General features: G+C 40.9%; 1 protein-coding gene across 4 annotated transcripts in view; it reads right to left on the bottom strand.

Annotated features, from left to right (window-relative positions):
* rims1a (regulating synaptic membrane exocytosis 1a) overlaps positions 1 to 24,118 on the bottom strand; it is a 99,064-nt gene that overhangs the window by 61,396 nt on the left and 13,550 nt on the right. For 3 of the 4 annotated variants that reach the window (XM_071912626.2, XM_071912627.2, XM_071912628.2), the window contains exons 3-4: positions 8,695 to 8,905; positions 6,437 to 6,448 (exon numbers count right to left, since the gene is read on the bottom strand). In XM_071912626.2, coding sequence (XP_071768727.1) covers positions 6,437 to 6,448; positions 8,695 to 8,905 — 223 coding nt within the window. The remainder of the gene's footprint in view (positions 1 to 6,436; positions 6,449 to 8,694; positions 8,906 to 24,118) is intronic. The other variant, XM_078288572.1, reaches the window with a different exon arrangement.

Genomic DNA, 24,118 nt, shown 5'->3' with positions numbered 1-24,118 from the left:
TCATCGCTGTCAGGTCAAAACTTTGTAGCTATCTCCAAAATGTCAGCTTTTCAGGCACTAAGAAAAACAGCTTGACCACCGTGTATTTTTAAGTTGGATTTCAACTGAAATTAAAATATGAAAATCACAAAAATTGAAGTTACGAGAAGTCACAATGGTTTAAACTTTATCCTCCTGTTTTCTCCAAAGACAATGGTTTGATTGAGATCTCAGTGTGTTTCCCATGGTTGCCTGACAGTTCATATTCTGATGAAAGTCTTGAACTGGGACTGGGAATAGAAATGAACAGTGCCATGCGGAGTATTTCATTAGTTTTTCAAGGCCAGCACTCCTTTTGAACCTACAATACCCCTTTTCCAAGCCTCAGATATACCTCCTTTATCACACTGGTGAAGCACATAAACATCATGAAATGAGAATAAAATCGCACACCTCTGCTGCAGGCTTTACACTGTAGTTCATATTGTGCAAGGGTCTGCATCTGTGTATGTGCGTGAACGTGAGTGTGTGAGTGCGTATCTGAGAGTGTGCACGACAACAGGGTGCGCTTGCATGTGCAGGCAAACGCCATAAAGTGAAAATATGCCTGTTTTATAGCATGTGTGTGTGTATTTGGGTGTGCATGAGTACATACTGTATGTGTGTGTGTGTGTATCAACACTGCGTACATGAGGGTGTGTACAGCAACAACTGGGAGAGAGATGGCCCCCTTAAGACCAGTCAATGGGAGACGGACGCGGAGACGGACGCAGCTAGCGAGACTGGCGATCAATAGTAATCATGAGGCGCTGTGGCGTTAACAGCAGATGACACATCGCTCAGGCTTTTCTACTCCGCTCCACCGCGATACACGGCAACACAAAGACACACTCCGCTGTAGGGTGAGACCGATGTATCTGTTTGCAGATGCATGCCATTTTTTTGGCGTTTTTGCCTTTATTTGACAGGACAGAGTGGAGAGAGAGAGAGAGAGGAAAGATTGGGAGAGAGGGGATGCAACAAAGGTCCAGGGTCAGGGATTCGAACCTATGCAGGATGTTACAAATGAGCCACCAGGACTTTTAACTTTTTTTTTAATTCAGATATCAGCCAATCAGTGTCGTCCACAGCTGCTATGATGGAGGTTCCTTCCCAATCACCAGTTTGGTGTGGAAGAGGATTTGCAATGAAATCTGCAATGAAACCTGCCTTACCCTACCTTAAAGAGCTGCTAATCCATCTAAATATGTCATTATTATGGGTTTCAGTGGAGAGTTTAAGTGTCCCATGATGGTCTAAATGCTGTTTCAGACATGAATACAAAACTGGGGCGAAAAAATGAATATTTGGCATTTTTTTTATAATGAAAATCAAAAGATTTTGAATATCAGCAGAAAATATGGGCTATCAAAAACTTTCAATTCAAAAATATCAGTCATTCAAAAACTCTGCATTGTACACCCGAGCAACGAGTGCTCTTGAATGCTCAAGAAAAACAGCCTTGCATTTTGGAATTTTCAAAACTAAGCAAAAGAAAGAAAAATTTGTTTGAGTTTGGGCGAGTGAATAGGCGAGTGTTGATTTACAGTAAAATGGAACGATCGCATTGCTGTGAGACAAAGGGTGGACAAAGAGACAAAAAAAAAGTACCTGCATCTTCTCTATCCACTGTGACAGCTTCTGACCACATTTTACAGTAATCCGCCAATTATCTTTTCTGTCCTGTATTCTTCGACGAGAACGGGCTCTCTTCTAGAATAAATGGACTGTATTCATAAAAACAACATTATTTATATGGTTAGCAGCATCAGTGGGCTGAAGACACCGGTGGACCGGGCAGCCATGCCAGGAATTCTGAGTCAGAATGGGTCTAAAAACAGCAATCTACCAATGCTGAGTGGTCTGAGTTATAGCCACATAAAAGCACGGACCCCCCGCTGAAATATAGCCCTGGACATTACAATTAGAAAGAAGAGAGGTGCGAGTGAGTGAGCGTGTGTGTGTGTGTGTGTGTGTGAGAGAGAGAGAGAGAGAGAGAGAGAGACACACACAACACTCTTCCCTACTCTCCCATGAGAGGAGGAATCAAGACTTCAAAAACAGCCTTTTCTGTGAGAAACACTTGGCTTCAATACAACAACACACACTCATCTCTCCGCTAGAGCTCAGCCATCACTGCAGATAATGAGCCCTGAATATCATTAAGACAGCAGCACACCAGGCTGCATGCACAACATACTGTATATTGCTCCTACATACATCGTAATGCCAATTAGAACATGATTTATATATGAATTCGTATGTCAAAAAGAAGTGACAATCAAAAAACCTACGCTGTGCTGGAAGGCAGTGAGTTATTTGAAAAGCAAGACAATAAGCTCCACATTTTCATAGTATGTTATGTCTGTTTTGCTACTCTCAATCACTGATTGATATAACACAACAGTGACTCAACCTATATCCAGTTCATGAAAGCTTTTACATGCTGTTCTAAACACTTGGTGTCTGGTAGCTCTTTCCTGGGAAAAATCCTCTGCCGCACAGGAAATGATGTGGTTTAGATCTTTGGTTTGTTTGGAATAAACAGAAGAAGAACTGGGTAGTTAGCATGAGCAGTGATAGCCACCATGGCTGAACAGACAAAGAAAAGAGAAACTCAAACTGCATCAACAGAAAATCCAAGGAAAAAGACAAAGACACTGTTTGATTGACAAGTGATCTTTCAGCAATGAGTGCTTAGCACCAAAGATGGAGAAAATAAACAAACGATAAAAAAAACAAGGAACTAGAGGATTACCACTTTAAAACAAGTCTATAAACAGTCATCCATATCCATTCTCTCATTGTGCTAACTTCTAGGGAGTGAAATAATAGTGAAATTAAACTATTCCTTTCTATTGTTAGGGACCCCCTGGAACCTCCTCAAGGACCCCCGTTGGTCCCCAGACCCCAGTTTGAGAACCACCGCTTGGCAGCTATAGTATGCAATAATCTTAAGCAAACGCAACAGAACACTGGAATGAATAGAAGAAAAGATCTGGGCTCAGTGAGGAGGACGCACACACTGTACTTAACACATACCATCGACCGCATACCACGCAGGTGCAGGTGAATTATCACGGCCAACACTTCCACTCTAACTTTGAGTGTTTAGTTTGACTGGAGTGGAAAAATGGGCCGAGTAACTTTGCACTTTTGGACCGCTGCGCCAGGCAGGATTAATCAATCCCCGAGTAATTAAATGAATCCATGTCAAACAGTAATTCAACCCGGCTCTGCTGTCCGGCCATACAACCAGCGCTACATAAGGCCCCGCATTCTGCCAAAAGTTGCCTCTTTAGAGCCAGTGATTGTTGTACAGAGCTTTAAGCAAGGGAGTGAGACCGCTATGTACAGCACACCAAAGCACTCTTGGACAGCCGCGGCGTTCGAGCCCAGCCAAGTATCATCAAAGTGCCGGTTTGGCAGCTGCCCTGAGGGAAGGCAGCCAAGGCCAAGTAAGGTTCTAAACCTGACATAACTACACAAGCAGAAGAAGGTGTTAAAGGCATGTCCGCCGGGAGCGGCTGTACCGTGCTATCGTATCGGATGATTCTGCTTAACCCTTGTTTAACCAGGCCAGGTGACGGAGAAGGCATTCTTATTTACAGCAAGGAGGGAGGGAGGGTTGCGTATGTACATCAGGGTCTCGCAAACATTTTCATGTCACGGACACCAAACACGTTAGGGCCCCGGACCCCTGTTGGATAAGATGTTGTCCCAGGCACATCCGTATGGGAGGTTTGATGTTGTTATTTAACATTGAATTGTATAACTATCAACACATGTACATGGGGGAAATAGTAGTGGTGAGAGTGAAACCTATGCTTAAAATAGTCATTCTCACGCATTCTCTAACTTGAATAATTTCCAGTGAATTAAATGATAGTGAAACTAAACTATTCCTCATTTTGCTGGGCATCCTCTAGAGGTCCTAGACCAGCCATTCACAAACTTAAGAATGCCAATTTGAAATCTGAAAATCTTCCGTGGCCCACCCAACCCTTTAATCACAACTCTGATCAACACACGAGACTAAGATGAAGTATTTCCCTATATATTTTTTATTTCATAAACAGAACATGTGAACGTGGGCATACGGCAATGCAATGCAATGTAAATCCCAGCGATAGGTACTCACTTGAGTACTTTCTACGAGTCCTTCTTTTTGTTTTCACGGATTCATTTTGATCTTCTGATGATTCGCTTGTGGAGGTTGATTCTCCATTAACAGCTTTCCTTTTGCAACCTGATAGCCATCGCTCCATTTTTACTCTTCCCCCGCCAATGATGAGGTATTCCTTCAATTACAATTCCCCGGCAATGACGAGATATAAGATACGTTCCGGCCGGATCAAAAATAGGTCCGATAAATGAGGAATAACACATAATTTAAATCCCATGGCTTTGTTTTATTAGTTCTGATCACTTTTTATAATGCAAATATGATAATTATGGTAATTTCAAACTTAATTACAAAATTGAAAATTAAAAACTTTTTATTTATTTATTGTAAATGACCTCTCGCGGCCCACCTGCAGTACCTTCACGGCCCACCAGGGGGCCACAGCCCACACTTTGGCAATCACTGTCCTAGACTTCAGTTTGGAAACTCCTCCAATATGCAGACTGGAGGTTTAGTTGTACAAACATTTCTCAGAGAACTGCTCTGAAAGCAGGAATAATTTTATTGGTTGAGTGAAACCTCAATGGGCAGAGCCAAATAACAGTTTTTCAGGCTAAGTTAGTCTGAAGCCCAGTGAAAAAAGCAAGAGATAAGAGAGGAAGGAGCGAATATTATGAAACCTAGCGCTAGTCATATAGTTATCTAGGTTAGCTAGTTAGCTAGCTGACCTTCCAAGTTCAAACTAGCCATACTTGCCTATAGCTTAGGGTGACCACATTTTCAAACCCCCAAACCGGGACCCTTAAGTGTACCGCACGTTCATGCACGCGCACATGTATGCGCTTATGCACGCACCATAGGTGTTTTCATCAGGATGGGTGACAATTATTTCAGCGCTTAGCACACCTAGTGACTGCACCTTTCAACACCATGGACAGCGCCTCAGCAAACGAAAAATGATGTTTTGTCTCCAAAAATCCACCAAAACATAGTTTATTTGAAATGATCTTTTATGTCGGCATTTCCACCGTGCGCGACCGAAAATGTACTCTTGCAGTGTGTGCAGAACGCAGCATTTTCGTTGCCGGCTACTTCACGAAGAAAAGAGTAAGCCTTCTGGAGGTCTTTAGAAAAGACCGACTTTCTCTTCGGCATGACAGCTAACCGTTAGCGTACTGACAGATTCTGTCAGACAGAGCCACAAGCGTCATAGGCTAGCAACAGCCTTGACAACGACACATTGATTGATTGACACACATACAGACAAATCAGTGTTGAATTCAGACGCGTGGTGCATTGTTTATGTTTTTTGATTGGGTTAGGTAATAATGAGCGGGACAGAACATGATAATTGTCTATGTAAGCACTGAAAACAATTATTATTATTTTAATTGTAGTGAAAACCGGGACAATTTGGTAGTGAATGTTGAAAACCGGGACATTTTAGTGTTTTACAGATATTTGTCGGGACTCGGGACACCCATCTTGAAACCGGGACAATCCCGGACAAACCGGGATAATCCCAGACAAACCGGGACGTCTGGTCACCGTACTATAGCTAGCTAGGTAAGCTAGTTAGCTAGCTGCTGACCTTCCAACATCATGAATGCCATGGTCATGAATGAATGAAAAAAATAAGTCATTACCATTATTTTGAGTTCCTTCTTTGCCATTAAAGTTTGCCAACTAGCTAGTTAGCTAATTTTAGTTAACTAACTAGTTAACTAGTTAGCTAACTTGTACTGTGAAAAACAGTAGTACCGCCCACTGAGGTTTAACTCAACCAATCAGATTATTTCTGACTCCAGAGCAGCTCTGCCTCCGAGAAATGTTTGTAGAACTAAAACTACAATCTCCCTCCAATACACTTATTCACACCTGGAAGCTGTCCAGTACAAACACATTCTTGTACCGGACACTCAGCAGCCTCACTGAAGCAGTGCCTTGCTCAAAGGCAGTTCGACAGTAGTTGTTGAGGGAGGGGAGAGCATTTCTCATTCATTTCAGCCGCTCACATTCTCCCATGTGTGATTCATACTGACAACCTTCTGCTGACATGCTTACTAATGACCATTTTAATCTTATTGTGTATGGACACTGTTACAGTAATAAGTAATAATCATAAATGGCTTTGCATGACATTTTCAACCATGAATACCATTATTACTACTACGATAGACAGATGGATAGATAGATAGATAGATACTGTCTGAAGCCATTGAGTTTGCTTGTCTGGAAGGTTATGGGGCGAGTGATAGTGTAGTTCAGAAAAGAAACAAACAGAGCACTTACCACTTTGTCCTCCTGCAGCCCAGCCAGCCATCCATGTGTAATGAAAGGAAAGAGAGAAGAAAGTAAGCAAGGGAGATACATGAAGGCATGGCAATAATCCTATACCGAGTCCAGAGAGTTTATTGTTACTTTTCCCATAGCGTATCACATTTCAATTTCAGTAATAACATTACAGTAACAGATAAAAAAACACAGCATGTGTTACTGTACACGCAAAGTTAATGTAAGATACCAGAAAACATATAATTATTATACTGAAACAAGTGAGGGTATGCGTGTGTGTGTGTGTGTGTGTGTGTGTGTGTGTGTGTGTAAACTCAACAGGTTGTTAATCCATATTTCAAAGACACCCCCACCCCCCACCCCCACCCTAATGCACCACCCAGGACTCCAGCTGAACTCTCCCCATGTCAGGCAATAGCTAATTAGGATATACTTATGTGTGTGTGTGTGTGTGTGTGTGTGTGTGTGTGTCTAGGTAAGACCATTAAATGCCACACTGGCGATGTAGGGGAAGGGCGGGAGAGGGGACGTCACCAATTTCAGAGGAGGACTCGCCCCCACACGCCAACACACACACACACACACACACACACACCCTGCTGTGCGTGTATAGGGCAGCTCCGGACCCCTGGGAGACCGAGGCAGAGAGGGAGACCACCCACCCGTCCACAGCTCAGTCTAATGCCCAATTAACCTTTACCAGCTCCTACCTGGGTCTCTCTCTCACACACACACACACACACACACACATTCATAGATCCATTGACACTCGCATGCACTCACAAACAAGGACACACACAAAGAAACACACACATCTTACTGTAATGAATACATGTGCACACATACATATCAACACACACCCAGAGCATACTGTACGCATAAACTTGCCTGCACACACACACACACACACACACACACCCTGTGGCTCATCACCTCCACCTGAGTTGTAACACCTGCGGCCCTGATATTGCCTGACTGTGCCTGGACATGCACTCGCTTTGCATGTGTGTATAGCAGTGTGTGTGTGTGTGTGTGTGTGTGTGTGTGTGTGTGTGTGTGTGTGTGTGTAGGTGTGTGTGTGTGTGTGTGTGTGTGTGTGTGTGTGCCTGTGTGTACCGGTGTTTCCCCAGTGTTTTTTGTCCAGGTGGAAAACAGTTGGAAACAGGATTTGACACTAGAACTTTCCATTTAGACCAAAACTAGTTCCTACGTAGGAAGAACAACTGATAATACGTATGGTCTATTTGTCTGAGTGTGTGTGTGTGTGTGTGTGTGTGTGTGTGTGTGTGTGTGTGTGTGTGTGTGTGTACACCAGTGTTTCCCCTACCAATCCTTCCTTTCAATTTTGTTATGCCTATAATCTTAATAAAAGGGTTATATGTAGAAAATGGGTTTTTGAGGCTTGTACCATAGCAGAACCCTTTTTGATCTATATTTATTTTGTTATTAACATATTCAAACTAAATTCATAAATACTGTGTGAATTTAGATCAGATTAGATTAAAATAGATTAGATTAGAATAGATTATTTATTCATTGTCATTGTAACAAGTACAACAAAATTCCTTAAAACCATAAATGCAGCTAGTATAAATATACAATAAATAAGTAATAAACATGTATAGTAATAGACATGTAACCTATAGTAATAAACATGTATCATATTTGCATGTTAGAACACTTTATTTCATTCTGATGAATAATTAAATAGTTGGTCATTTACAGAGAGATTTGTAAAACATTTCTTTGATGAATTCTTCACAAAATACTACGTATGAGCAAAATCTCTGATTGTTCTCTATTTTTTTCATGTAAAATACCACATAAAGGCAAAATCTATCTATAAAAAAGCCTCTGTAAATTAGCAGCTATAAGAAGCAGTATGTATCTACAACATCAGTAGAAAAAAAGTGAGAAATTTTAAGAAATAGCCATGAAAGTTTTTCTTTTTTCTTTTTTTTTCTTTTTAAAGCTAATTTTGTGGTTGGTGTACTTTGATGCAGCTGGTATAAAACGTATAATTGAACTATTTAGAGTATGATTGTTGTGTACATTTTATGAAACTAGAAGCCAAATATTTAAATATCTCAACTGGGTTATTCATGGTGTTTTACCAGTTGTTGTTGTTTTTTTGTTTTATTTTAACAAATCAGAGGGTATTTGGACTCATTGCAGCTCCTCCCTCTCTCTCTCTCTCTCTCTCTCTCTCTCTCTCTCTCTCTCTCTCTCTCTCTCTCTCTCTCTCTCTCTCTCACCGTGTTGGACCGCAGTGAGACTCGCCCCCCGCAGCGGGCGCAGAACTTGGTCTGGCAGTAGGAGCACAGGTTCCCGCAGCCGTCGGCGAACTTGGTCTTGTGGCAGATGCCGCAGGTCGGCGCGTCGTCCCGGTGGACGGCCGAGCCCGCCGCCGCCGTGGCCTGCCGCACCACCGTCTCCCTGTAGCTGGACAGCTGCTGTTGGATGCCTCTGGAAACCACAAAAAAAAAAAAAAAAAAAAAAAAAAACATAAAGGGTTTGACGTTTTATAAGATAAAGTCGATCGCACTTAGAATGTGTGTAGAGCAAAAAAAAACATAGGAAAGTGAATGAAATGATGAAACTTTAATGATCTTTGTGGGGAAATTGAGCAAATAGCAGGATGCAGCAAATGAAACATAGAATATACACTTGCCGGCCACTTTATTAGGTACACCTATCTAGTATCAGCTGTTCATCTGTTGCTGTAGTCCAGTTATCATAAGGGCCAACAGCATGTGTGTTGTGAGATGCCCTTCTGCACACCACTGTTATAAAGAGCTGCTATTGGAGCATTTGTGGCCTTTCTGTTAGCTTGAACCAGTCTGTCTGTTCTCCTCTGACCTCTGACCGCTGACCTCTCTCATTAACAAGCTGTTTTCTCTGTAAACTCTACAGACTGTAGTGTCTCAGCTGTTTCTGAGCTGCTGAACCAACAGTCAGACCGCTCAAAGTCTCTTAGATCACGCCTCTCGCCAGTTCTAATGTTTACTCAAACAAAAACCACTTCACCATGTCTGCATGCTTTATATGTTGAGTTGCAGCCGCGTGATTGGTTTGGAGGAGCAGGCTGTTTGCGTTAGGTGTACCTAATAAAATGGCCAGTGAGTGTAAAAAAAATAATAAAGCAACTGCGGGGATATTAAACATAACGGAATTCATAATTACACCACTAGAACCTATTAGGTAAAAATATATGAATGAAAAGGTATGAAAATATATGAAGAGTACAGCATATACACTGAGACAAAGAAAAATGATAGAAAAAAAAAATAAAATATAGGCCTTCGAAAAGCATGGAAATATATGTAGTGTAAAAATACATTAAAAATGTAAAGATATCAAGATATATGCAATGAAACATCTGTCTACTCCTCCCTGAATGAATTCAACCCTCAACATGTTTGACTTAAAAATGAGTCCCACAAGTTCAAGAGGCAATATTAAGATCACAAGATACAACAATAAGCAGCGGGTAGTTGAGAGGGAATGAAAGGGGGGAGAAGTGGAGGGAAAAGGAGAGAACGGTTGAATTATTTTTGAATTGAGCCCCGTCGATATCTGTAGTATTCTCTGTGCTATCTGTGGGGTTTTGTGCCATCGACTTTTGCCGTTTCTGCCGTTGTTTCATGTTGCTTCGCCGACATAAGAAACTCTCCAGATCGATCCGAGAGAGAGAGAGGGAGAGAGAGTATTGGTTTTATCTAAAGCGTTGCAGTATGTTGATTAATTGGATTTCACACTGTGGAGAATGAGGAGAGAGCAAATAGGGGGGGGGGGAGAATGATGGAAAGAGGAGAAAGAGGAGAAAGAATGATGGATTGAAAGTGAGAGATGGAAAGGAGATAGAAGTTGTTATTTGATTGGATTTAGTTACAGATTTGAACCTTCATTTAACCAGGCAGGTCACTTAAGATCATATATTTATTTAGAGGGAAATATTATAGGGGCAAATACTTAGGCAGTCGCGTAGAATAACATAATATGGATCAAAATGCAACAACAGGCAGTAAAGCACAATAAGAAGAGACAAGTCTGGGCAGCGAGAAGAGAATAGGACGTATGCTGAACGGCATTTGGCAATAAATAAGAGGTTTTCTGTGTGAAATCAATACGAAAAACAACAACGCAGGGTGGAGAAGTAAGAAACGAAGGAGAGGAGAGGAGAGGAGAGGAGAAGAGAAGAGAGGAGGAGAAAGCTTAAAGGGAGCAACTGTGCTACACTGAAAAGATGGGAAATGTAATGAAATTATCCATATCAGTATCAATATAGCCACAGCCACATCACTGTTCCCAGCATAGACCCAACAGAATATGCAATAAATAATAAAAACCACACATGAATTAAGTCAAATTTCAAGTGCATGGCCAACATAAAACTATAAACTACCGAATAAGAATAATTTTTCCTACTACGTTTATCTGCCGGCTGGAGTTACTAGTTACTTTGCAGAATAAGGTTTTACATGCAAAACATACGATAAGCTCATAAAATATGTTGCATTGTTAGAGTTTAAACTCCTCAACAGTATATGGAGCAGTTACACCGACAACATTAAAATACTTCTGACAGGTTAATGCTTCAATAATTTAACACTCTGACAGAATGAGGACTTTTACTTTTGATACTTAAGTACATGTTACTGCTAATACTTCTATACTTTTACTTAAGTAAAATTTCAAATGCAGGATGTATTTTTTCCATTATGGTATTGCTGCTTTTAATGAAGTAAAGGATTTGAGGACTTTTTCCACCACTGCTACCTACTGAATCATATGAACATTTCAACAGTTCATTTCAAGGTTCTAGTTCTGAGATATTGAGCTTCAAAAGTTTTCAGCATCCACTGAGTTAAATGGAGGTTTTGTTTTAGAAATTGCAGACTCAAAAATTGTCTTCTTTTAAAAAAAACAAAACAGATATTAACAGGCATTGAATGAGTCAGATAGAACCTTATAATTCTCCAGGCATACAATCATCACTCAGTCACGCAATTCAGTCCGCTCCAAAAACGAAGGAACGCGTTCGACACGGAAACAAAACGGGACGGACCCGTTTGCCCCCATTGCGCCTGCAGCACAGTACTTACAGACAGGGAGTCACCGACGCAGCCTCCTCCCCCATCAGCCCGGCCATTAAAAAACTACAAGTCCCAGCAGCGGCGGCCGGAGAGAAGGAAGGACCAACAGCTCCGGCGTCCGATCGTTCGGCATTGTTTCTCTGGGTGTTGCGGAACAAACTGTCCCCCCCCCCCCCCCCACCAAACAAACCCTGAAGAAAAACCCTTCGGAGATTAGAGCGGAAAACCCACCGGGAGAACCTCGAACCTAGCCTTGGAGATGTGAACACCTGCCCGCACACACACACACACACACACATACACACACACACACACACTCTCTCCTCTTGTAGTCTCTGCACACAAAAAATGATGTAAATGTACGTACACAAACAAACACACCAACAGTGAGGCATGGATGCACACACATAGAACAGTACACTTGCTTATGCACACACACACACACACACGCACACAAACACCCTAGAAGCCAAAGGTCACGGAGGGGTCACCTGCTGCTGCAGCACGGCAGGATTTACTTCCTGATCCATGGCTCTGACTGTGTCCCACTCCTGGCTCCGCTCACACACTGATAGTGATATATGGGGCCAGTTTGATTGATTACATATTTATTGTAGAATTGATCAATACTACACTGGTCGTCTATGGGAAGACCTTCACCTGAATTGAATCAAATGATTTTGATCAGATTCCACACAGGTGTGTACAAATGTGTTTTGTTGTTATTGCGATTATTACCTATCCTGGGTTTCAGTGGAGAGTTTTAGTGTCCCATCCTACACATTAACGCCTTATGACTCCTCTTTTCTCTCCCTCCTTCCTGGTCTTTCTCTCTTTCTGTCCCTCTGCCCCCCTTTCTCCCTTCCATCCTCTACATCTTCCTCCCTTATATCCATCTTTGTTTTTCTTTCCTTCATTTGTTGTCCATTGCCTTTCTTTCCTTTCTCTTTCTTCCTTCCTTTCTTTCTTCCTTTCTTTCTTTCTTTCTTTCTTTCTTTCTTGCTGCTCCACCTTTTCACACCTCTTTCATGTATGTCCTGTCTATTTTTAAATCTTCACTGAAACTAGTGAAGCACAGCTGTTTACTGAGTTACGTTCAAAAAAAAAAATCCCTCAGGAAGAATGAAACATGAATGTGTGTCAGCAGGTCTTCTCATTTACTATGAAGGCAAGTGAGAGCGGAGCACGGAGAGAGTCGGATGAGAAACGGATGAGGGGCGGAAAAGCAAGTTAAAACACAAGAAAAAGAAAAGATTAGTGGAAGTGGGAGAAAAAAGGGATAGAGGGAGAAACTGAGATAGTGGGCAGAATGGTAGCAGAGAAATCACAGAGAAATGACTCTGAGAGCGATGATATAAGAGGCCTTTTTTTTTCAGCAATATAGATGGGCAACTCTCCAAGCAGCAGGCAGCAAAGTGAGACACAGTGTCAAAAATCTATTCAGTTGTTTCCAAGCAAAAAGATACAATACTGATATGATCCTATATGATTAAAGCAACACTGAGACAACTCCTGGGGCACTGACGCCCACACTTGCCCAAACAGTTGCCCTGTGTAGCACTGCTTTAAAGGAATACACCAAGTTCTCTGTAAGCGATGAAAACATAAACACCAAAATTATCCATGTGTCCCGGTAGATCATTGGCTCCGATGCTCCATGCTAACACTTTAGCATATGTTGAGTGATAGTAGGCTCCATGCTAACGCTTTAGCATATGCTATGTTGAGTGACAGTATTAGCATGGAGCATGGAAAGTGTTAGCATGGAGCCTACTGTCACTCAATAAGCTCCAGGCTCCATGCTAACGCTTTAGCATACGGTATGTTGATTGAGGCTCCATGCTAACACTTTAGCATACACTATGTTGAGTGACAGTAGACTCCATGCTAACTCTTTAGCATACACTATGTTATATGATATGCGGCTAAGTCTGGCAGTTTTGTGTAGGAGATTGGTCAAATTTACATAATATAACATACAAAAATAAGGTAGGCTACTGTTTTGAACTACTTCCATAGGACAGGTAATTAATTGCATTCACCTGGCATCCCACATCTAAACCAGTCCCTATCTGAGGGCTAGAATGAAAACCAGCAGTACTCAGGGTCCTGAGGACCAGAGTTGGGAGCCACTGCCATAGGAAGTGAAGGTGGTGGGTGATGGGAGACTTTTGCTGCATTCCAGAGATGTAAGAAAGTCAAATATTCCTACTTCCTACTAGGAAAATGCGAAGGGAACAGCCCTTCAAGTCAGAATTCCAAGTAGGAAACTCGCAAGATTTCTTAACCCCTAAAGAATGTGGCAAAGTAGGTGGAAGCAAACGGTGTGTCTTTCAGATAAACAGAAGATAAAGAGCAGGATATATATCAAGTAGGCCTATACATATCAACAAATCCTAGTCGACCGCAACACTCCATCAAATTCTGTCTCTCCGGTGAAAAAAACAAATCTTTAGCACATCAAATAACAGTGTCGGGGAATGTTTGGGGGTGGGAAAATGACAGATCATTACGAGCGCGAGAAAGAGAGGAGGATAAAGCGAAGGGAAGGGAAAGAGAGACAGAGGAAGGAATTATCGGGGAGGAGATCAGAGAGGGATATATGGGACGGGAGAGACAGATAGCGAACTCATTAAGCAAACGGCGAAAAACATCCATATTCATACGTAACAAGACGCAAGGTTAAACCAAAGTGAGAATAAAAGCCTCACTTTCCTCCACACACACACACACACACACTCCGGCGCTCCTCCGCTCAAACACACTCTCTCTCCTTCTCTTTCATCAAGCCATTCAATGCCTTTCCTCTCGAAAAACACCAAAATAAACCTTTTGTGAAATGCTAATAAGAATCTGAGTGTGTGTGTGTGTGTGTGTGTCTGTTTGAGCGCATGTATGTGTTTAAAACAAATGGCCCGCGATTCACAGCAGGCAACAGCATTAGCATAAAGTGTCTCATAATTAAGCCATGCAGCACTAACAAGCGCTGCACTCTGACTTCACACACAGAGAAACCTAAGCTTTGTCCATAAGAATGTGAATTCAGTTGGATTACATACAAGAGAGACACACTGCAAAAAGTGTCCTCCTTAAGAAGTCATTTAGTATTGAGTCGTAAAATCTTATTTTTCTTCAAGGAAGTGTAAAATCTGCCAATGAGGTGAGATAATTTCACTTATTTCCAGGATTTTATTGAGTCAACTTGTCATTTTCTTGATACTAGTGCAGTGATCTGTCATTCTTCTGCCTCGTGACAAGAAAAATACATTCTTAAGACTGAAAATGAGACGAAATGACTTGTTAAGAGGGACATTTTTTGCAGTGCAGAGAGAAACTTGGAGAGAAACTTGAGCGTTGTCAGTGAAAATGTAAATTAATTACATAAAAAGCACTGCAGCAATATCCAGCTTAAGAAGCCATTTACTTGAGCATGGAGTCTGAAAATCATATTTTTTCTTATAACAAGTAAAAAAAATCGAACAGCGGAGTGTGTTAACTTTACTTCTTTCCAATAGAAATCAACTGACTTCACACATTTCTTTGAATGAACTTGACATTTTCTTGATACTAGTTGAGCGATCTGTGTTATTCTGCCTTGCTTGTTCCTGCCGCTTCTTCTGAAATTTTCACTTCTTTTAAGAAAAATAAAATATTAAGCCCATCTATGAGGCTAAGAAACATGGAGAGAAACTGAGGAAGATTGATTAGGATGCAGAGCTGATAGATGGACAGTCTCCCTAAACCGTGTTCTTTTAAGGGTACAAAAAACAGCTATTTTTTGAATAAATACAAGGGAAGGGAGGGAGGGAGGGGGAGTGGAAAGGGAGGAATGGTAGGAGGAAAGAAGATGAATGGAGGGAGAGAAGTGGAGGAAAAGAGGAGGAGAGGTGGAGGGAGGAGCCGCGGGCTAACGTTATAGTGCCGTGACAGATGCTACGACGCGCCGTAACTCAAAGCTGGACAACGCATAGACCATTACTTGGCAAGGACAAACAGAGAGGACACACACACACACACACACAATTCAACCATATCTCTTACTTACAGGGGATATCCTCCTTTTGTACTTTTACCCCCTCAAAGAGGTGTGAATAGTTCATCTGTATTCTAGTTACTATATGAATACATATTGTCATTTCTCTTCTGTGTTTTAACATGGAACCAAATGCATATTCAGAATTAGTACAGTCTAATGTTTGCCTCATATAAATTTGATCATAGAGACAAATTTCCAGAGTAACTTTACACCTTAAATTCTGCTTTCTGTTTCATTAATGAGTCCAGTTTACCTCACCTGAATGTATCAGGGAGCAGTGTTTGTGTGTGTGTGTGTGTGTGTGTGTGTGTGTGTCTTGTTCTATAGAAAACACTAAACCCTTTAATCAACCTGCGTGTGTCCCCCCCACAGCCACCCCACCCCACACACACACACGTAGCTCCTCAATCATATTAAGAGTAAAAAAAAAATTGTCAGCAACCTACATCACCTCCTACATTATAAACCTACATTAAACTGTGCTTGGCCATAAAAGAGGAAAAGGCAATTTCGCACACTGGCTAAACAATGGTTAATGGCAGCGAGAGGTAACTGTTTGAATATTGAGGACTTCATTACCCAGAAATCCTGTAAGGTGAGGTAAATTAAATGTCTTCTTCTTAGTGTGTGGAGGTGGTGAAGAGGTTCAGCCATCGTTGGTGAGTCCAGCTTTCTCTGGACGGAGCGTTCAGGAGACACTTTTGAATTTTACTCTTAAGTTTAAAGCTGCCTAGTGCAGCTTTAAAGCAATATTCCACATAGTTTTAACATGAAAATAGCCTGAAAACTGACATTTAACATGTCTGTGAACAGATTCAACAACAGATCTCGCTTTTAAGACAATAAAGCATCCTGGGTCTGTCGTCATTTTGCATTTCTATCCTTGCTTTGCTTTAGTATTTAAAGATAAAAGTAGATCTGTTCTCCTAAACAGGAACTATCTCTCCTAAATGGTATGCTTCCGCAATGTTCTCTTCTATCAATAAAAATGCTATTTGGCGAAATTATGTTCTAAAAAGTTGGACCCACAGTCAGTTGAAAATCACAGTACCGGGATCTGTTGCTGAATCTGTTCACCAACGTGTTAAATGTCAGTTTTCAGGCTATTTTCATGGCCTCGTTCAAATGAATGGGAAGTAAAAATCTGAACACTACAAACTCGTCCAGCTGCATCTGATCTTGGTGAGTAGTTTATATTCTGGTTTTCATGGTGGTCAAGAGCCAAATAACCCCCATGTTAAAACTGAGCGGAATATTGCTTTAAAGCTCACCAACGCTCACCAAATATTCATTTAATGAATGCATTCTCACCTCTTGCTAATGACCTCCCAGTTATTTCTGCGGGCAGGGTTACCCCTCGACTGCCAGCGGGCATTTTGCAAACCGGCTACAGTTAAAAAGTTACAGTTAAAAAAACTCCAAAAGTTGAAGACCCCCCACTTTGCATACTGCCACCCTCTCCAAAAATAAGGTAGATAAAATAGCTGAGTCCTTCAGTCCTTCAAGCGTCATCGCTGCCGCTAAGCCAAGCGTTGGCAGCGTCCTCTCCACTCCTGGGCTTTTCATAAAGTGGGGTGGCATCAGTTTGGGATCCGGGAGCCAGCGTCAACTCTTTCCTGTACTGTGACTCAGGCCTCTATGGCAGAGTATGAGTCACTCCTCCGGTTCCTGGATCGATATTCAAAAAGCAGGCCGACATGAATCAAATAACAATGAGCCAATGTCAGAGAAAATCACCTCGCAGCCATTTAGAAATTAAGCACTCTAACTCGCTCTGTCTCTCTCTTAACTCTCTCGCTCTCTTTCTCTCTCACTCGCATTTTTTTACTCTCTTATTAAGGTACTTTCAGTCGCTTTTTAATCGGTTTTGTTGCAAGGTGTTTCACATCAAAAGTCCACGTTTCATTCTCTCTCTTTTACTCTCTCCTCTCCTTTTTTCAACTTTCTCTTCTCCTCCCACCATCTTTCTCTCCTCCTGTCTTCATATCTAGTCATGCCCCCCCTCCCTCCCCCCTCTCTCTCTCTCACACACACACACACACACACACACACACGCACTCTTACTCTAGAGGAGTCATCTACAAGATTGATTGGAGCTCATTCGGTGTCCCATAATAGACGAACATTAAAAAGTTTCCTCCCTCTCATGCTATTTGGGAAATTGAATGGAAGGTAAAAAAGCATGCCAGAATTAGGAATGGGTTTCCGGTTTGCAGTGTGTGTGTGTGTGTGTGTGTGTGTGTGTGTGTGTGTGTGTATGTGTGTGTGTGTGTGTGTGTGTGTGTGTGTGTGTGTGTGTGCGTACAGAAAAGGAATTTGCATTTGCATGTGTGTGAATGAGAGAGAGAGAGAGAGAGAGAGAGAGAGAGAGAGAGATGTGGAGGCTAGACCCTCCTACACTCAGTTTGCTACCTTTTTATTTGCAGAATAGAGTTTACCACCTTTTTAGGCTGATATGAGTCTTTATGGTATGATATTGATGGTATACATCACTGGAAGTAGAATCAAACTGATCTGTTAAGTGAAAATAGGCTCTTTTAAGGTGAGGCACCACAGGTGAATAGGAAAAAAATATTCCATTCATCCTGTCAGAATGAAATTGTATATGTTGAATATGGACAAAAATATTTTAAAAAATGTTGTATTATGACTTTTATTGATCTTGCTATTAACATATTCAAATAAGCTAAGATTATATTACAAAAAATAGACACATTTGCAAATTAGAACACTTTTGTAAGTGTTAGAGTATATTGTCCTCTTTCATTCTGATAAATAACTAAATAGTTTGTAATTTACAAAGGGATTGGTAAAAAAAAAAAAAAAAAAAACTGGTTAAGTCTTTACAAAACACTTTGTATATGACAAAATACCCCATTAAATAGAAATGACAAAAGATAGCAAAAACTACATTTGCAACTGTTTTTGTTTTTGTTTGTAGCTAATTTTGTGCTTGGTGTACTTGACACAGCTGGTATAAAACGTACAAATTAACTATTGTTAGTTGTTTTTGATGACTGTTTTGCATATTTTATGAAATGGAAGCAAAATATTATAATATCTCGAAACCAATAATTTTCAAACCATTTTCACCTGCGGTACTACGCCTTAAGGAATAAAAGGAGTTTCGCCTCCTTTTTATTTACCACTCCACTGTGTATATCCACTATGGTGTGGCCTGGCTGCTCACCATATGGCATCAGGAACACGGAGAATCTCGCTCTCTCTAGTTTTCTCTCTCTCTGCCAGGCGCTGTTGTTCCTCCTCCGTCCCTTCCCCTCCCTCGCTTCCGTCGGAGAACTGGCCATGCTGAGCTGCTCGGGTGTATTATCACCTCCCCCAGTCCCCGCATCCCTCCATCCCTCCCTCCTTCCATCCTTCCTTCCTTTCTTACATCCCGCTCCCTTCTTATCCCGCTCCCTTATTATTTGAAGGTACGCCTGTTTTATTTATCGCATTGACTAAATAATAGGGATGGGACGATATATTGAAATTGAATATATCGCGATACAAAAATGTGACAATACGTATCGTGGGGCAGAAAAATGAATCGCGATATTAGCTCCATTTTATTCTGCTGTAGTAATCACAAATGAGACTGCGTGATGGTCACAATTTCACAAGCTCTCCATCCAAATTATATTATTTGCACTTTGTAATGACATTTTTAAATTGTTATTTACATTTTAGCAGCCAATGGCATCGCTAGAACGATTTGTGTCTCAGAAATAAACATAATTCTGCACAGTCAGACTTTGTTGTCATTTAACTTTTATTTATTACATCGTATCGTGGTTGTATTGAATCGTGAACTCCACAGAGCGCATTGAATCATATTGTGAGATAAGCATATCATCCCATCCCTACTAAATAATTATATCTAGTCAGTCATCACTTATTTCTCCCACTTTGTGCCTAGAAAGTTAGTATTTTTCTATCAGCAGGTTTGGAAGTTTCGGGTTTAGTGAATTGATACCCTTGAAAGAAAGAGAAAGAAGACTTATGACAAAATCAAAGGTTCAGATTTGAATACACAGTGAGTGTATGGGCTGCATCTCAGCTTCCCTCTTCCCTTTTCTTCTCCCACACTTTCCTCCGTCCTCCTCGTTTCCTCCTCCCTTCTTCTCACCTCCCCCTCCCTCCCGTTCTCTGGATATCCTTCCCTGATTGCCTTTCCACCCACTCATCCTCGCTCTTCCTCTTTCTCACTCCTTTCCTCTCTTTCTACCTCTCTCAATATGCCTCCCGCATTCTTTTGAATTGTTTGTCATCCTGTCATTTCTCTCTCTTGCTCTCCCTCTCGCTCTTTCCCTGTGTCTCTTTCAATTCTATTCAAAGGTGCTTTATTGGCATGACTATATAAAAAAATGATCAATACTGCTCTGTCTCTTCAGCGACTTTCTTACTTACTTAGGTACTTCTTTGGAACAATTCTGATCACCAGTGCTTTGAACAGTCTTCTGACATTACTTCATTTGCTTATATGTCGAAAAATGCTGCACCCCCCTATTCACTTCCATGCCTTTGCATTTACGCCTATTCTTGGCAAGCCTGTGGCGTATTTTAATCGAAAGAGTGACTTGAACTTGGTATTTGTGTTCACCAGTAGGAGATAATGCAATGCAACCCAAAGCACGGTTGGTAACTGAGGCAAAAGATTAGTTTAAAGGAGTTTGCGTTCGCCTCTGAGCTCCTTTTTAGAATTAGACTCTTGTCAAACGTCAAACCTTGACATCAAAATAACATCCAATGGACTGTAGACAAGTTTCCAATCTGGCTACTGATTGGAGTTTTAGTTCCACAAACATTTCTCGGAGGCAGAGCTGCGCTGGAGGCAGAAATAAAGTCATTGGTTGAGGTAAACCTCAATTTCGTGCATCTCTTTGAAGGGTTTTTTCCTCCTTTTTCCTTTTCTTTCCAGCATCATACAGGTCCTATGTAGATACATGTGAGCACCATGTGAGCACGGTGCTATAGAGAACATTTCTAAAATGATTTCTTCACAGCACCATAACAGCTCTGCTTTGGTATAAACCCAACAAACCATTTCCTTATCTTTTTAGACATGGAAATAAATCCACTAACTAGACAATAACCTATTCTTCAGAACCAGATCTGATCCATTCTCCAAGACCTAAAAACATTGATCCAAATGGAATTTGCTGGGCCTCTGTATTTAGTAAAGGAACGTACTTTCCGTAGCAAAGAGCTGGTGTGAGCCCATCAGTATGAGCAGGGTGTCTGCACGTTTCAACGCAACAAGAGAGCACAACATTTTTAATACTTCTAAAACTATAAAATATATAAAATATAATCATCGGACACATATCACATCACATATTTATTCAGTTTAATCATTTCACTAACTATACAAGTGCCCCATGAAGTATTCAACCCCCTACATTTTTTGCGTGCATTAATAATATCTATATATATCATGCTCTGATTATAATATTTACCATGCATTCACAATGTGCTCACAATGTGCTTATGATGCGTATACACTTCAAGTAAAGTGTTATTGCGTGTTCCTGATAATTATCATATTCAGGGAAAATAATACACACAATATACAAAAAATGTAGGGAGTTGAATATTTACAGTCATTAGCAGTATAACTAATAACATGATATTAAATTGACTGTAATTTTCTGATGTTTGATGATTTTATTGTAAGAAAAGCTACTGATTGCCTTATAATCAGGGACGTAGTGGGTTGACATAAGACTGACATAAATCTTTATGATGTAAATTAATAGTTCGCATCATAGTAAGTGGTATCAGACTGATGGAATTTACATGAGGATAGAGTATTTTAAAGTAAAAAAAACAAAACAGAAATTATATAAATTCTGCAAATATAATTGATTTTTGTTTATTTATACTGGCGGTTGTCTGTCCTATGACAACCTTCTGGTAACCTCCAACAAGAGGTTACCACTACATCATCACTGCATATAATCCGCTTGTAATGCATCCCAATGCATTTCAAGTAAAGCTTAACACACGCACCATTTGCTTGTAATGCACTTATGATGCCTTACAATGCCTTATAAACCCCACTTCATATAAAGTGTTACTGAATGGTAATACCTTGAGCTTAGATATAACAATAAATCTGACAATAAAGTTCTATCATATTGTATCATATCATATCGTATCGTATAGTCATTTCAGACATTGTAAGACTTTTCCAGGACCTGGGGACACCCAGTGCGACCGGACAGGACACTGGAAGGCTTTTCTCGGCCTGAGGTGGAAGGGGAGCGGGGGGTCTTCACTCTGCAACACATGTACCATGTTACAACCGGAGCTCAATAAGCCCAGAACAACAGTCCCCCACCGGTCATTTGATTGATTATTGGCTCTGGTATCCCAACCTGGGCTTTGGATGAACGGTCTAACAACAGTCTGGGGCCGAAGGGAGGGCGTTCTACGATGTTGCTCAAGCCCGTGTCTCCGATCTCCATTCATGACGGAGTGGACGTTCAAGAGTGCAATGGCTCTGGGAGGACGACATTTACCACCAGATAGAAAGAAAGAGACAGAGAGAGAGAGAGAGAGAGAGAGAGAGAGGGGAGTGCCACGAAGAAAAACAGAGAGTGCTTGAGAAGACACTCAGCTCTGTCAATAACACACCTCATTACTTACGCACCGTCACCGGCTTAAGTGCACACACATACACAGGGACACGCACACACTCGTAATTAGACGGATACCTAAGGAAGTCTATTTTTGTATTACGTTTAAGACGAGATAAAACACAAGCAGAGTGGAGGGAGATAAAGAGAGAGAGAGAGAGAGGAGGAGGGAGAAAGAGAGAACCAGCTCCGAGAGAGAAAGACAGATAGAGAGAAAGATAGAGTGAAAGATAGAGATGAGGAGAGAGAGAGAGAGAGAGAGTGAGAGAGAGAGAGAGAGAGAGGGAGAGGGAGGGATGGGAGAGAGAGAGAGAGAGGAGGGACAGATGGAGAGAGCACCAGAGCCAACAGCAGAGCTAAGTGGGTAGTGTGCTCCCCAGACAGCGCTCCATATGGCCTGGCAACGCCATACACAGCCAGGCAGCACACACACACACACACACACACACAGCATGTGTACACACACAGCCACCCAAATACACATAGACACAAACAATCATATTCAAACACGTAGTATATTACATTAACACATGGCCACGTATCTGCACATATACATACATACATACATGCACACCGTGTACACACACACACACATACACACGTAGTCTGTGTACATAACCCATGTACATTCACACACACTACATACATACACACATAGGCACACAAATACACATGAACACACAGAAACAGATTCACACACCACATATCTACACAGACACACATGCAGGTCCACGTACACACATACACTAGTACACACGCAAACAAACATGCACACACATACATTTGAACGCAGGCACACACACACACACATACACACACACACATCATCATCATAATTTCTTGGACTGGTTCAGGCTACTGCTGGGTCACTTACAAACAAGCTGACGTGAAAGTACAAATAGTAACGTGTGCTTTTGCACCTACATGCACATGTTCAGTATGTACCATAGGCTGCAGTAGAAAACAGAACTGAAGGGTTTCATTCCAAAAATGTTATACACATACACTATATACAGTATATACTGTATATATATATACTGTATGTACACATTTTGGAAAAACATACTTTCTGAAATTCATAAGTCCATTTTTTTTTTCAAAATTTTTTTCAATACAATTCAACTTGTATATTGAATTACACATAGAAGAAGTGTTAAGATTTTAAAACTTCATACAAGATTATAGGATTTTTATCAAAGAGACCACATATATTAACCCTACATAGAAATGTACCATGAGCTCATGAAACAAATTCTGGTTCAAACTACAGCATGGAGTCATAAACATCCCATCCCTTCCTCCTCTCTTGACTATCCAAGAAATCAATGAAAAGCATGGTGGACCTTTTTATTTCAGTCCCATAATGGGTATTAGAAAAGGGGTATAATGGGTGTTAGGGGTAGGTTTATTGGTTAACAATTTGGGTGATCTGTTAGTTTAACTTAATTTTTTCCTCATTTGGGCTCTAAAAGTTGTAGAAGTGCATGGAGGATCAGGGTTTTGGACTATGATTAGCAAAAGAGTAGCAGAAGTTTTGTCTCAGTAACTTTTTCCCTTTCTGATTTCATTTTCCTTTCTTTTTTTAATGCGGCGAGCACCGCTATAATGTGGCTTATTATAGAACAGCTTGAAGCATTGAAATTTCAAGTGCTCTCTCAATAAGAACACGAATCTTCTATAGTGAATTTACACTAAGTGGACATTATTAATCAAGTAGCAAATTGGTAAAGAGACCATTTTAAAATCTATACCTAATCTAAATTATTTCAAATCCAAATTAGACAGAATCACATTTTCACAAACATTTGCTATACATATTTCATGTTTAGAATAAGATTTAACCCAGTCCAAACATACAGAAACACGGATAAGTGAGGCTCAACTTGTGAGAGATACAATCAACTCG

This window comes from Centroberyx gerrardi, chromosome 15 (assembly GCF_048128805.1).
Source record: "Centroberyx gerrardi isolate f3 chromosome 15, fCenGer3.hap1.cur.20231027, whole genome shotgun sequence".
Taxonomy (NCBI): Eukaryota; Metazoa; Chordata; class Actinopteri; order Beryciformes; family Berycidae; genus Centroberyx; species Centroberyx gerrardi.
The sequence above is the reverse complement of the archived record's forward strand: the minus strand, read 5'-3'. Positions and strand labels throughout refer to the sequence as shown.